The sequence below is a fragment of the Mobula birostris genome, chromosome 6 (assembly GCF_030028105.1).
Source record: "Mobula birostris isolate sMobBir1 chromosome 6, sMobBir1.hap1, whole genome shotgun sequence".
NCBI lineage: Eukaryota > Metazoa > Chordata > Chondrichthyes > Myliobatiformes > Myliobatidae > Mobula > Mobula birostris.
In genome coordinates this window covers 179404415-179419390 of record NC_092375.1, presented here as the reverse complement: position 1 = coordinate 179419390, position 14976 = coordinate 179404415, and the positions used below count along the sequence as shown (strand labels likewise).

At 40.0% G+C, this 14976-nt stretch overlaps 1 protein-coding gene across 13 annotated transcripts in view; it reads left to right on the top strand.

Annotated features, from left to right (window-relative positions):
* Window positions 1-14976, top strand: part of baz2ba (bromodomain adjacent to zinc finger domain, 2Ba) — a 252745-nt gene that overhangs the window by 90289 nt on the left and 147480 nt on the right. For 11 of the 13 annotated variants that reach the window (XM_072261994.1, XM_072262004.1, XM_072262001.1 and 8 more), the window contains one exon: window positions 10875-11015. In XM_072261994.1, coding sequence (XP_072118095.1) covers window positions 10877-11015 — 139 coding nt within the window. In that variant the 5' untranslated portion in view covers window positions 10875-10876. Of the gene's footprint in view, window positions 1-7746; window positions 7828-10874; window positions 11016-14976 lie in introns of all 13 variants that reach the window. The other 2 variants (XM_072261996.1, XM_072261993.1) reach the window with 1 other exon arrangement.

The window sequence follows — 14976 nt, the reverse complement described above, 5'->3', positions numbered from 1 at the left end:
ATCTCCAGCACCCAGGCCATGCCTTTTTCTCACTGTTACCATTAGGTAGGAGGTACAGAAGCCTGAAGGCACTCAGCGATTCAGAACAGCTTCTTCCCCTCTGCCGTCCGATTCCTTAATGGGCATTGAATCCTTGGACACAACCTCACTTTTTTTAATATACAGTATTTCTGTTTTTTTGCAAGTTTTTAAAATCTATTCAATATATGTATCCTGTAATTGATTTGTTTATTATTATTTTTATTTTATTTGTTTATTTTTCTCTAGATTATGTATTGCATTGAACTGCTGCTGCTAAGTTAACAAATTTCATCTCGCATGCTGGTGATAATAAACCTGATTCTGATTCTGAATTGATGGCTTTGTATCCAAGTTTGTGGACGATATGAAGATGGGTGTAGGTGCAGGTAATTTTGAGGAAGTAGAGAGGCTACAGAAAGGCTTAGTCCAATTAGGAGAATGGTCAGAGAAGTGGCGGATGGAATGCAGTGTCAGGAAGTGTATGGTCGTGCACTTTGGTAGAAGAAATAAAATAGTAGACTATTTTCTAAATGCAGAGAAAATATAAAATACTGAGGTGCAAATGGGAGTCCTCATGCAGGATTCCCTGAAGGTTAATTTGTAGGTTGCTTCTCTGTTGAAAGGCCTTGATGGAGTGGATGTGGAGAGGATGTTTCCTATGGTGGGGGAGGCATAGGACCAGAGAACATAGCCTCAGAATAGAGGGGTGTCCTTTTAAATGGAAATAGCCATAGGGTGGTGAATCTGTGTAAGTTGTTGCCAAGGGCATCTGTGAAGGCTAAGTCATTGGATATACTTAAGGCAGAGGTTGATAAATTTTTGATTAGTCAGGGCATGAAAGGATACGGGGAGAATGCAGGAGATCGGGGCTGAGAGGGAAAATGGATCAGCCATATTGAAACTGTGGAGCAGGGTCAAATGGCCTAATTCTGCTCCTATGGTGTCATTATTTAAAGGGTAGCTGCACCACTTGGCGTGGTATCAATTTATACCTATCAGAAATCATTACCTTGGATTTCTGGTCTAAAATAGAGCAGTAGTTGTAGCTCAACTTGCCAGAAAAATCCTATACATATAATAATTTGTTATTTGAATATAGAAACCAAATCTTGTTTGCTGACTGTTGACTCCTTTAGTGAAGAGTAGATGTGTGATTTCAAGTGAGTATGGAATTGAAATTCTTTGGGATCAGAAATAAAAATAAGGCTCTATAGGTGGATGAGGAAAAGTCCTCAACAAGAGCCATTTTTTCTTGAGTGATAGGAGAGATTTCTATAGAGACTTTGAATTATTGCAGGTTGTACTTAACAAAAAAAATCTAAGATTCTGTTATGATCTTTGAATTTTTGACTGCTAGTACATATTCTATTGTTTTTTTTTCATGATGTGTGATAATTGAGTAGGTGAGAAAGATTTCAGAATTTGTTAGTTTAAAGCTCTCTGAATTCAAGTTGGAGCAGCAATGGTGCTAGTTGGGAAGTTAATTTAGTCTAATGTTTAAAATGTTTTTGAAATGAGGAATCTCAGATTTTCAACCATATCATTGTTCCTGCATTTTAAATGCTTGATTCCTGATTACTTTTGTTTTAGTTGCTAATGATTCAAAGGACAGGACACAAAATACTTGAGAGAAATATTTAAAATATTGTAAACACAAAATAATCTGCAGATGCTGTAATTACTGGTCTATTAACTGACGCTACAAGCATTCTTCAAAGCCTTCGCCATTTTTCATTCTTCAGTCCTGACGAAGGGTTCCGGCCTGAAACGTTGACTCATCGTTTCTGACTGATGCTGCCCGACCTGCTGAGTTCATCCAGCGTACTGAAAGTGTTGCTTTAAAATATTGTGGCTTTAATTTCAACATGGATTGAATAGATGGGCAGATTGTCAATTTTGTTTTCCCTTTGGAATGTTAACAGGAGCATTCCTGTTTGGTTATGTAGCCATTAGTTTGGGAATAACTTGTACTAATGCCCTGTCACACTGGGGGGGGGGGAGGGGGGGGGAATGTTTACTTGGGTTGTGGTAATGGTTGATGGAGTGAATTAATAATTGGCTTTTTACCTCTAGGGTCTGAGTTTAAATGTAGCACAGAATGATGGTCAATAATTTACCTTGTAAAAGAATTCCAAATAAATGTGAGCAACCAATCTCAAAGGTTTCTGCTGAACAGGAAGCACATGACTGAACTGCCTTGATTATGTGGATCCATGTAATGCTTGCCAAGGGAACTGCGTCAGCCATTATTATTTTAAGGAGAGTACCAGGTTTCCCCCGCCATCCGAAGGTAGAGCATTCCTATGAAATGGTTCGTAAGCCGGAATGTTGTAAAGCGAAGAAGTAGTTACCATTTATTTATATGGGAAAATTTTGTGAGAGTTCGCAGATCCAAAAATAACCTACCAAATCATGCCAAATAGCACATAAAACCTAAAATAACAGTAACATATAGTAAAAGCAGGAGTGATATGATAAATACACAGCCTATATAAAGTAGAAATACTTTTCCACAATCATTGCCGGCACTGTTCTCCGTAGCGAAAATCTCACGCAAGCGCTCTCGGCAGAAAATCTCACGCAAGCGCTGTTGGCAAGAACACTCTCTCCAGTAACCTTTAAGCTATGAAGCTGCCAAATCATACCAAATAACATGTAAAAATACGCAGCCGATATAAAGTAGAAATAATGTATGTACAGTGTGTTATCACTTACCGGAATTGGGAAAGCGCAGAGCATACTGATGGTGGTGTGTTAGACTGAGTTGTCGGAGGTTGGGGTGGTGCAGTGGCCCCCACCCTCCGGGCAGTGAACCGATACCGATCCGCGAAGCATGCAGGGGTACAGTGGTAGCCGGGAGGCACACAGCACATCTTTAAGGAAAAAAGCCGAAATAAACAAGCTAATTAATTAGATGCTGCCCAGCACATAAATGTCGGCCCAGATCAGAGGTCACGCAATTGGCAATCACCAATGTGGAAGGTTTGCTTGACTGCTTAGTCTCGCACATTTTTAGATCATACAATTCTTTGTAAGCACTCAAACCATCTTGCAAATATGCCCTAAACTGACGTACCCTTTCAAAATTATAGGCGTACTTTATCATTGCAGCGAAAATCTCACGCAGTTGCTTCGCGTTCAGTTCCTGGACGACTTCACTTTTGCTACTGAATTCGGTTTCGATTGTTATCCTTTCCTCTTCCAATTGCATCAGCTCTTCATCTATCAGTTCTTGGTCATGGGATGCCAAAACCTCTTCAACATCATCTTCGTCAGCTTCCACAAGCCAAACTCACTTTGTCCTTACTTGGTTCGCCACGATCGAAATGCTTAATTATGTCTAGTTTTACGCTAAGTGTAACACCCTTTCGAGCTCTTCTAGGCTTTTCCGATACCTTAGAACTCATCTTGCTAACAGCTGCTCATAGGCATGTGTTTAAGCAATGCTGGCGAGAATGCCGTTCCGAATCCGGGGGAGAGCGGCTGCTCAGGGCACGCGGTGCTTTTTTTTTTTGCGCACTGCCTTTCTTCGTAACAGTGAAAACACCTTCTGTTAGCAAAAACAGGGATCTAATGTAGGTCTTTGGTAACAGTGAGGTTTCGTAAAGCGAACGTTAGAAAAGTGGGGGACACCTGTACAATACTTTCCATGTGTCTTTGGGCTGGTGAGGCCTGTCGGCACCCATCCTCCTCCAGCCCAGACCACAGATGATGTTCTCCAACTCAGTCGCTCGCCCTGGTCTTGAACACGTGGCCATTGTAGTTGTTTGGGGAACTCATCCAACCTGGCCGGTGACTTTGTCAACGAGATCCTTCGCCCAGTGGTGCCATGTTAACACCACCTCTTCACATCGTTTAGCCGCCAGCCGAAGTAGTGCACTGGAGTGAGCCACAGGGAGGCAGAAGTGAGAGATTTAGGAGGTGGATGAGAACCAGTGATGCCCGTCTACCCTACTAGGTTCCTTCCTCAGCGCCCCTACAGCCCAGGCAGGTTATGGATACAAATCCATAACTGTAGCAATACCTTCCAGCACTGGTTGGTTGGGCAGTATGGAAAATAGAATAATAGTATAATAAATAGGAAATTGTAGTGAGAACTGTATAAAATACTAGTTTTACTATTGTTTGGTTCTGCTAATGTTACAGGAAGGATCCAGATACTGGCAGAAACGATGATGATCAGTCACAAGGAAAGAGGTGGTTGAGGCAAAATACTCATAATATCTGAAAGTTTTAGGTAAAAAACAAAATTGCTGGTGTATCTCAGTGAGTCAGTCAGCATCTGTGGAGAGAATCACAAACACAAATTCTGCAGATGCTAGAAATTCAAAGCAATGTACACAAAATGCTGGAGGATCTCAGAAGGTCAGGCTGCCTCTATAGCAAAAAGGCCCCACCTTTTTATTCGAGCATCTTCCCCTTTCCCAGCGCTGAAAATTTGACTATTTACTCTTTTCTGTAGACGACTGTAGAGTTCCTTCAGCATTTCATGTGTGTTGATGTGTAGTGAGATGGGTAGGCAATGCTTACATTAAAACGCCTTCATCTGATTGTTTACTTCCCTCTACAGTCAGCAGTTTTTTCCTCTCTATTTTACATCTGTAGTCTCTTTCATCTCCACATTTTAAGATTAGCTGAATGAGCATTTGAAACGGCACACTTTGGGACTAATGGGCTGAGAGCTGATGTTACATTGCTCTCTACGGCAACTTCCACCTTGCACAGATGTATTGTTACTAATTACTTTCATGATCCTACAGTAATAAGAATCCACAGTGGTAGGTCCTAACCTGATTGCAACTTTTTTGTTAAACTAAGTAGACATTGCTTAAAAAGAAAAATGAGTTGTTTAGCATATTTCTGCTGCAATTTTGGGAAAATCTCACTTTCAAATTGGAATCTTTTTGATGGTGTGCCTTACTCAAAATATTTTCTGTTTTCATCACCTGCCTCTATGGAAGACCAATCTTGTGAAAAGCCACAGGAAATTGAAAATTTAAAAATACTGAAGATTTTTAAAAAACGAGCAGGTTAGGCAGCATCATGAGCAGAGGAACAGCTGATCGCTGAGCTTCAGTGGGTTGGAGAAGAGAAATGTGGAGGAGGGAGTAAAAGGGATAATCTGTGATGGTGGAAAATACTTGATGAAATGATAAAGTGGGTGAAAGCGCAAAGTGGAAGAATTAGCAAGAGTAACATGGAGTGAATGCTGCAAACCTGAAATAAATACAGGCAATCCCCATTTAAACTACCGTTTGGTAATGGAAATTTGACCTTGCATAACTCGCAAATCACTGCCCAGAAATTGAGATGGGGAATAAAATTCATTCACACAAAGTAAACACAACACTGATTTCTTGATGCATGTGCAGATAACATAGCTTTGCGTTACAGAAAATCATGATACGGACTATTTTCTAGGAATGAACCCCTGAATAATGCAAGGATTGCATGAGTATTGATTGTGAGGCTTTATTAATCTTGAAGGCTGTGAGGCAGCAATTCAAGACATAGAAAACTGGTTCTGGAGAAGGCCATTCAACCCTCTTGTGTCTGCTCTGCCATTAATACGGCTGATCTTTTTAATTATTCTGATGTCCTCACTTCTTTCAGTATCCATTGTTCTATCATCGACTGAGCCACAACAACTCTCTAGCGTAGAAAATTCCAAAGAGTTATCACCCTTTGGTGGAAATCGAACTCCTTATTTCAGTCATCAGGCGATGAAGGTGTCAGCCTGAAGCATTGGCTGTTTATTTCCCTCTATAGAAGTTATCTGACCTGCTGAGTTCCTCCAGCATTTTTTGTGTGTGTGTGTATCAAGATTTTCAGCATCTGCAGAATCTCTTGATAATCTAAGTGGCTACATGGTTTGACATGAAATGAGTGAACTTGAAGGCAGAACACAAGGTTAATGGCAGGATTCTTTGTGTGGAGGGTCAGAGTGATCTTGAGGTTCAAGTTCATGGCTCCCTTAAAGTTGCAATGCATGTTGATAGTGTTATTGAGATGTATGGTGTGTTGGCCCTCATTAGGGGATTGAATTCAAGAGTTACGCGGTAATGTTGCACCTCCGTAAAACTCTGGTCAGACCACACTTGGAATCGTTGGCATCATCATCAACATGTGTGTGTTGTATGATGCAGGCAATCATGATCTCATGACCATGATCGTTCACGTCAAATTTTTCTGCAGAAGTTTTTTGCCATTACTGCCTTCTGGGCAGTGTCTTTTCAAGATGAGTGACCCCAGTCATTATTAATACTCTTCTGGGATTGTCTGCCTGGCATCAGTGGTCGCATAACTAGGAATTGTGATATGCACCAGCTGCTCATACGACTATCCATAATTGGCTCCCATGGTCACGTGACTCTGATCAGAGAGCTAAGCAGGTGCTGTACCTTGCCCAAGGGTGACCTGTAGACTAACAGAGGGATAGGGCACGTTACACCTTCCTTTGGTTGAGATGTATCTCCACCTCGCCACACTTGGAGTATTGTGTTCACTTCTGTTTGCCTCATAGGAAGGATATAGAAGTTTCAGAAGCTGATTAGCTGTGGAAAGTTACCTGGATTAGAGGGTATATGAGGAAAGGATGAGTATGCTAGGGCTTTTCTCTTTGGGGCTGAGGAGGATGAGAGATGCAAGGCATAGATAGAGTTGGCAGTTTGTGCCTTTTTCCCAGGGAGGCAATGGCTAATACCTGAGGACAACCTTTTAGGTGAGCAGGGGATTGTCAGAGGTTTCACGCAGGTATGTACTTGGAATGCGTTGCTGGGTGTGGTGGTCATCAAGGCAGAAACAGTAGAGACATTTTGGAGGGTTCTGGTTTGTGTAGGAGGGAAGGGTTAGATTGATTGTGGAGTATGTTTGTATAAGTTGACACATCATAGGTCGAAGGGCCTATACTGTGCTGTTTTATATTCTAAACCAAAATTACCGTTTAGGAAAGTCTGCCACAAGGCAAAACTATATAAAGGTGAACAAGTCACTTCTGTAAGTAACATTACTTACCAGTTGTTTTAACTGGAATTGTTACTTCTAATATTCCATTTAAAAGTATTGGAAGTTATGCATTTCACAAAAGCATATATTGCTTGTTGCGTTTTGGGATTGACTGGATTTCTTTACTAAAGGGTACAAGTTCTTGATGGATATTTTGGCTATATCCCCTGCCAAAGTAATTCTGTGAAATACGACTCGAAAGTATCATTCCACTTAAATAAAGCAAAATCTGTTGGAAAAACTCTACACGTCTGGCAGTATCAGTGAAGGGAGAAACAGAATCAACAATCTGAAATATTCGATAGATGGAACTTGCCTTAAAGCATTTTCTGTTTTATTTCAGATTTTCAGCCATCCAGTTTTTGTTTAAAGATTATCATTCATTTGATGCTGTTTTCACTCTTGTTATGAAAGGGGTCAAAACTATACACTTACAAAAAGAAGAAGAGAACTTTTCTATGGGTTTTGTAGAAGTTTGCATAATTTGATAATCTATGGAAGTCTGATTAATGTACAGTATTTTCTTTAGGGATATTCCAATATTCATGTCAGTTGTGAGAGGGTTTCTTTTATTATAGTGTCTTTCAAGCATTAGTATTCAACATTTAAAATTTCTTTCACTAGTTCGTCATCTAAAGTGAGTTCACATCCTTGACACATGCACTAGCGTTTCTATTATGGAGGATGTAGAAGTACTGTCACTTTTTTTTCTCTCTGTAGACATGGCAATGAAGTTTAAGCCATTGGTGCTTTGAGTTGACTGGAAAATGGGACAGAATCATTGGGAAATCTAATCAGTGGGTAAGAATCTGTGATTCATAGGTGTGATTGTATGTGTAGTCTTTTGAAATCTAGGTACTGTAGAATTGAATCAATCCTGAATTTCATTTTTCTTTCATTAAATGCCATGTACTTTGATATTTAGATCCAGTTTTATTTTGTGTATATGCCGTAATTCTCATTTAGTTCCCTCAAGTGGTATGGGGGGGGGGGGGCGAGAGAATGAGTAATGTTAAAACCAACAGTAAAGCTAATTAATTAATGGAAGGTCTTTCAAAGCCAGCGAGCATCCCCTACTGTGGTGGTCTAGATTGTCTCTTGCATTCCTACAATGCATTGTTGCAATTAAGAGAGCAATTAATTGCATGTAAATATCATTTCAGGGCATCAGCCTTTAATCTTTCTAAGTATTGTTTAGAGACCAGCATTACATTTAGTACATATTACAGTAGATGTAGTGTGAAGTTTCTGGCTTTGCAATCAAACATTAATCAATGGTGCAAAACAATATACACATCAACCTCCCTCAGTTTTGTTGTGGTATGCCAGATTCATGCTAGCTGTTAAGTTTGTAGTACAAAACAATTAGGTGGGAGTTTTTTCTTGTTAAACAAGCCCTACTCTTACAGCAGCTTCCTGTGCTGGCAAATAGAACAACAAAAATGTTGAGGGATTTTGTCATAAAAATGTCAATTTTGAAGCCAAGGATAAGAGAACTTTGGTGTTCCTTAATGTTTAGTTATCAGTATGTTTTCATTATTTATATTTTACTGAAGAAACGTAACATGTATTTGAAAATTGCTTTATTTTGACTTGTAGGAATCAAGTGCTAGTTTCCTTCAAATTGTGTAATTCTGTGTTTTAAGCATCTTAGATGGTGATTACTGTGGGAGAGGGGCGAAGTTTCTGTTGCATTCGTTTTTGGGCAAGTGATAATTAAATGCACAACATTTGCAATTATTCATCTAAGAGTTACGGTAGTAACTATTGAGATAAGAAAATATTATTACTATTTCGATAGTGACCCCAAGTTTACTGTCCCTCATTTGGGAGAAATGTCGTCCATGTATTTAGCCAGTCAAGTTTTGATTCTGAATTCTGTTACTTTCTGGCTTGTCACCAAAATCACTGTTTCACTTTTTGTATTTAATTATCAAACCCATCTCAGCCTAAACATATTGAGGGAATGTTCTGGTTCGGTCATTTATAAATTACAACCATATCTACGCTTCTATCAATTAAAACAAGGAAAGCTAGCTATTTAAATACATTATTGCACAAGGTTGTATAAATGTGATCAATACTTCTGCTATCTTAATATAGAGGTGTCTTTCAACCTTTAGATACAGTTTTTTTCTAATTATTTTATTTTTGTTGATTTATTTGGTGATGCTTATTTGGTGTTATTGCTTTCTGTATATTATCCTAATGGTAAAATGGTTAAAATATGGTACAAAGTGTCCCATGGTTCAGCATTTGAAGCTACTTGAATTTATTTTAAAATAGTAAATGTGTATAAATTCATTCTGCTTTGCTGAGTCATGGTAACATTCAAAATCCCGGGAAGTTTTTTGATAGTTCATCAAAATCCTAATTTCATGGGAGAAAAGGGGTATTAACTCGGATGCAGCCAGAAATATACTTTACACAGCTTGCATCATTTTCAAAAAGAATTTTGGCCTAGAGTTGCAAATGTGCAACTGCACATCAGAAATGTTCAGTGTATTTTACTCCCATTGTGCAACTAATGTAATACTTTATTCTAAGAATATCATCTACCATCACTCACGTCACCCAACAACCCACAGTTATTCATAATCAGCAACTTCCTGTGGACATATATGTACAGTTAAACATGGAAGTCAGGAAGTTGTCACCTGATATGCTAAGCTGCTCCAAATTCTGTGCACAACAACATCTTTTCTCCTCAGTCACTATTAAAATGGTTGCAAGGAGCTCCTGCATTTGTCTCATTAACATTCCGTAAATATCAAGTAATTTGAGCTGCCCTTCCAGTTTGTAGCTTTTTAATGCTCTGATAAATTACATTTATAACCTCAAATTTTTAAAATTAACTTTAAATGAGGAGACTAGTCATACAGAATTTAGTTATTGTTAGTTATTTTCAAATTTTTAAATAATTTGTTTTACCAATCTTAGTTTAATTTCTTAACCCACCCCCCATGTTATCTTTTCCCGTTCATGTATTATCATTGTATTATTGACATTTCCTGGATGAAACTGCTTTCTGCTCAGACTCTTCAATCAGATTGGCAAAGGATATGATGTTGCTTGCCTCATCCGCACAGCATTCAGATGCACTTTAGTGAGTTCAGTTTATCAACTTCTGTTTTTTAAAAAAAAAGGCTTTTCACACTGCAACAGCAAATTGTCCACTACACTAATGAGTCATCTGGCCTTGTGTCCTCAAATTCTGCTCTCTGGTTTGGCTTCATTATCTTTGAGAACCAAACTCCTAAGCACATAAGAATGATTTCAATATTTAAGAAAAAGCTCTATAACTCCTGATCCAAAATGTAACACTTGATATTTATCCCAAGAAAATCATTGAGATAGAAAACGTAGGGAATGGAGCTATTGCCTGAGAAATTATGAGCTTAGGGAATATAGTGCAGAGCCAAAATGGTTTTTCTTTTTGTTAGTAACTATTCTCGTTTCATTTAATCGTTGTTTTTCATACTACAGGCAATTCCTGCAATTTAGGATTTTTCTGTAAATCCGAAATGCCCTCTTCTATAGCTACCTATAATAGTACAACTTGACATAAACTTGTTATAATGTCTAATACTACCCATACTTCAACTCATGAAATATACACGATATCCGGTTTTTCATAAATACCATGAGACATTTCAGCATTACGATAAGCTTGATAAAATGCTTTAAAGTATATGGGAGGATTTGCATTAAGTTGGATTTTATTTTGTAAGTAGGGTCATTCATAACCCAGGGAGCCCCCCGTATTTGGGGCAAGGTGTAAGTTAGAATTAAGTAGTTGCACTGACAAGGAGATCTTTGGGATCTCTAAACTTGCTTTTACTTTTCAGATATGGAATCAGGGGAGCGGTTGACATCTACTTCCTCTACCCCTTCTGCATCTTCTACATCAACAGCAACAACAGCAGCTGTTTCCAAAGGCAGCATTTCTGCAGGAGCTGGAGGGTTCGGCTCCACGTTGTCGACCTGCGGTAGGGAATACACTGCTCGTGGAATTTACTATTGCAATAATCTTAGTGCTGAAGTGTTACTTAGATGTTTCATTGTAATTCTAAGAACTTCAAAGCTGCTTGCACAATGCTTATTTGCAGGTATATTTTCAAGATGGTTGTAATAGCTGCAGTAAATTTGTGGTCAGTGGTAAGAAAGGCAAATGCAATGTTAACATTTGTTTTGAGAGGACTAGAATACAGAAGCAAGGATGCAATGTTAAGACTTTACAAGGCAATGATCAGAACGCTCTTGGAGTATCGTGAGTAGTTTTGGACCTTCTTATGTAAGAAAAGATGTGCTGGAGGGTCCAGAGGAGATTCATGAGAATGATCCCAGGAATGAAAGACTTAACATACGAGGAGCATTTGACGGTTCTGGGGCAGTTTAGAAGAATGAGGGGAGATCTCATTTAAACATGTTGAATATTGAAAGGCCTAGATAGAGTGGATGTGGAGAGGATCATGGGGGTGGGTCTAGGACCAGTGGGCACAGCATCTGAAGTAAATTTCTTTCACCAGAGGGTGGTGAATCTGGGGAATTCATTGCCACAGATGGCTGTGCTGGCCAAGTCGTTTGATATATTTAAGGCTTAGGTTGAAAGATTCTTGATTAATTAGGGTGTTAAAGGTTACTGGCAGAAGGCAGGAGAATGGGGTTGAGAGGGATAATAAATCAGCCATGATGGAATGGCAGAGCATACTTGATGGGCTGAATGACCTAATTCTGCTGCTATGTTTTATGGTCTAAAGAGAGACAAATATCCTGTATAGTGTTTATCTTCTGCAACATTACTATACTGTCACTTGGAAGATAGATACTTTATTGATCACAAAGGAAATTACAGTGTCACAGTACACAGATGTACAAGTGCACAGATATGAGTATTGGAAGATAATTAGAAAGAATAAAAAAAAATTACCACAGTCTAACAGGAGAGGGGGTCATCACTTCCCCGGCCTTCGGTTGGCTCATTATAGAGCCTAATGGCCGAAAGTAAAAATGATCTTGTATAGCACTCAGGAGCAGCACAGTTGTCTTAGTCTTTTACGAAAATTGCTCCTCTGTTCAACAAAGGTGGCATGCAGAGGGTGAGAAACATTGTCCAGATTTGCCAGGATTTTCCAGAAGATCATTTATCCTACCACAGCCTCCAGTGTGTCCCTTTTGATCCCTGTAGCAGAACCAGACTTTCTGATCAGTTTATTGAGCTTGTTGGCATCACCCATATTAGTGCCATTCTCCCAGCACACCACCACATAGAAGATTGTACTGGTGACAACAGACTGGTAGAACATGTGAAGGAAAGGCCTGCATACTCCAAAGGACCTCAGTCTCCTCAGGAAATAGAGGCGACTCTGGCTCTTCTTGTACATAGCCTCTGGTACTCCACTCAAGTCTGTCATTGCGGTGCACTTCCAGGTGCTTTTAGGTCCTCACCACATCCATGTCCTCACCATCAATAGTAGCAGGGAGCAGTGCAGGCTTGGTCTTCCTGAAGTCCATCACCATCTCCTTTCTCTTACTGATGTTGTGCTGCAGATGGCTCAGCTTGCACCATCTAACAAAGTCCTCCACCAGGGCCCTATATTCATCCTCCTGTCCGCCCTTGTACACCCAACTATTGCTTAGTCATCATAGAATTTCTGCAGATGACATTGACTCAGTGTTGTATCTAAAGTCCAAGGTATGTAGGGTAAACAGGAAGGGAGGCAATATAGACACCAGTGTGGCTGACGCCTAGCTCTGAAGCCATGCAAACTGCTCTACTAGTCAGGTAGTCCATTATGTAGGATACAATGGAAGTGCCAAACTGCATTGAACAGAACTTCTCCCCCAGCAATGAGGGTTGTGTAGCATTGAAGGCACTTAAGAAATCAAATAAACAGTGCTGCCCTGCTTATCCAAATGGGAGTAGGCTCTGTTCAGCAGGTAGAGGTAGATGACAGCATTGTCAACTCCAATGTGCTCCTGGTAGGCAAACTGCAAGGGATCAAGGGCTGATCTGACCAGGGGTTGGAGGTGATCCAGGACCAGGCTCTGCAGGGTCTTCATGATGTGAGGTCAGGGCCACTGGATGGTAGTCATTCAAGACTTTCAGTTGGCCCTTCTTGGGTTCTGGGACCACACATGATATTTTGCACATAGCCGGGACCCTTTCCAGGCTGAGACTCAGATTGAAAATGCACTGGAGAGCTCTACACATCTGCTCAGCACACTCCTTCAGGACCTTGGGGTTCACACCATCCAGTCCCAAATGAAGTTTTGCAAACACGAGGAAATCTGCAGATGCAGGAAATTCAAGCAACACACACAAAATGCTGGTGGAATGTGGCAGGCCAGGCAGCATCCATAGGAAGAAGCACAGTCGACGTTTCAGGCCAAAACCCTTCGTCAGGACTGAAGTTTGACTGTTTCCAGAGTCTTGTTGGCAGGATATGATTTCAGTTCTAATTTCTGTTCAGTAAATTTTGATGTTTGTTGGTTGCCTTCATGGGACCATTTTCCTTTCTTAAAAGAGAACCTACTGATCCTGGACAGGTTTTCTTATCAGAAGATTGCTGGTGAGTGGCTTGGAGTTCACAACCAGATCGGGTGTGAGTTCATGTCCTGCAGTCAGACTGTCTAATCTTCTCCCTTGGCATGTTATTATAGTTTATGTTTGAACTGCTGAGGGTCTTGTTAATTAGCAATTTATCATTATCTGCAAGTCTGTTGGAATGGGAGACGAATGGGACACTGTCCCTTTTTAGTAAAAACTTCTAAAGTTTAAGAAACTGACTCTTTCCCCCCCCCCCCAGTTTGATTCTAACACTCTTCCAGTTACCACCACCTGTCTCCTGTTTTACTACTGTTTCTGGTTTTCCAAACTAATAACTTTTAGAGCCCCCATTTCTTGTTACCTAGCTCACTTCTCTCCTCTAACTTCTGTGTTCCCTAAGGCCCAATTCCTATTTGTCCACAAGCCACAATGGAGAATTCATTATTTATAATTCTTAAATCTGTGCACTCTTGCCATCACCCAAGGCCTCTAGTTCTTGATTATTCAGTCTTTTTGGGGGGGGGGTGCGGGGGAGTTTCACCCTATGCATGCTCCTCATGATCTTACACATCTGTAAGATCGCTTCTCAGTCTCCAACACTTCAAGTCCTAGCCACTCCTACCTCTTCCTATAACTCAGTCTCTCAAATCTTGGCAGCATCCTTATAAATTTTTTTGGCACTCTTTCCTGTTCAACAACATCTTTCTTGCAGCAGGGTGATCAGAACCAAGCACTGTATACCAAGTGCCTCACCAGTGTTCTGTATGGCTGCACCATGACTTCCCAACTTGTATATATTCAATGCCCTGTTTTACCAAGGCCAGTGTGCCAAAAGCTTCCTTCAGCACCCGATATACCTGTGACTCCACTTGCAGTGATCTGTGTTCTAATACTCAAGAGTCCCTTTATTCAACAATAATCCCCAGGGCTCTTCCATTCAGTGTGAGAGCCCTGCTTCGATTTGACTTTCCAAAATGCAATACCTTGCACTTATCCAAATTATCATGCTTAACATAAATAATACTTGTAAAATTAGAATTGTTTCCAACAATTAGAATTTGTGGGAGGAAGTGCCCTGGAGTCTTTTTGTCCCACTAGTATTGGCTTCTGTCTTATAATTTATGGCTTTTGTGGAATAGAGTTTTATTTTGCACTGCATCTGGAACAGCATAGAAATTCACCAGTTTCTGTGGTATAGGTCTTTGCTATAAATGTCAAAGAATGAGATGTCTACAAAAGCTGCTTCTAAAATCATTTCTGGTCGTGTGCTTATCTGCATGTTTGGCATACTTCATGTGGTAAATGGGGTCAATGTTATCATTTTAAAGTTGTATTCAACATAATGTAAGTTGTTTGGGGCTGTTTAAGTTTTCTCGTGCATGCCTGTCTATGAAAGTTTA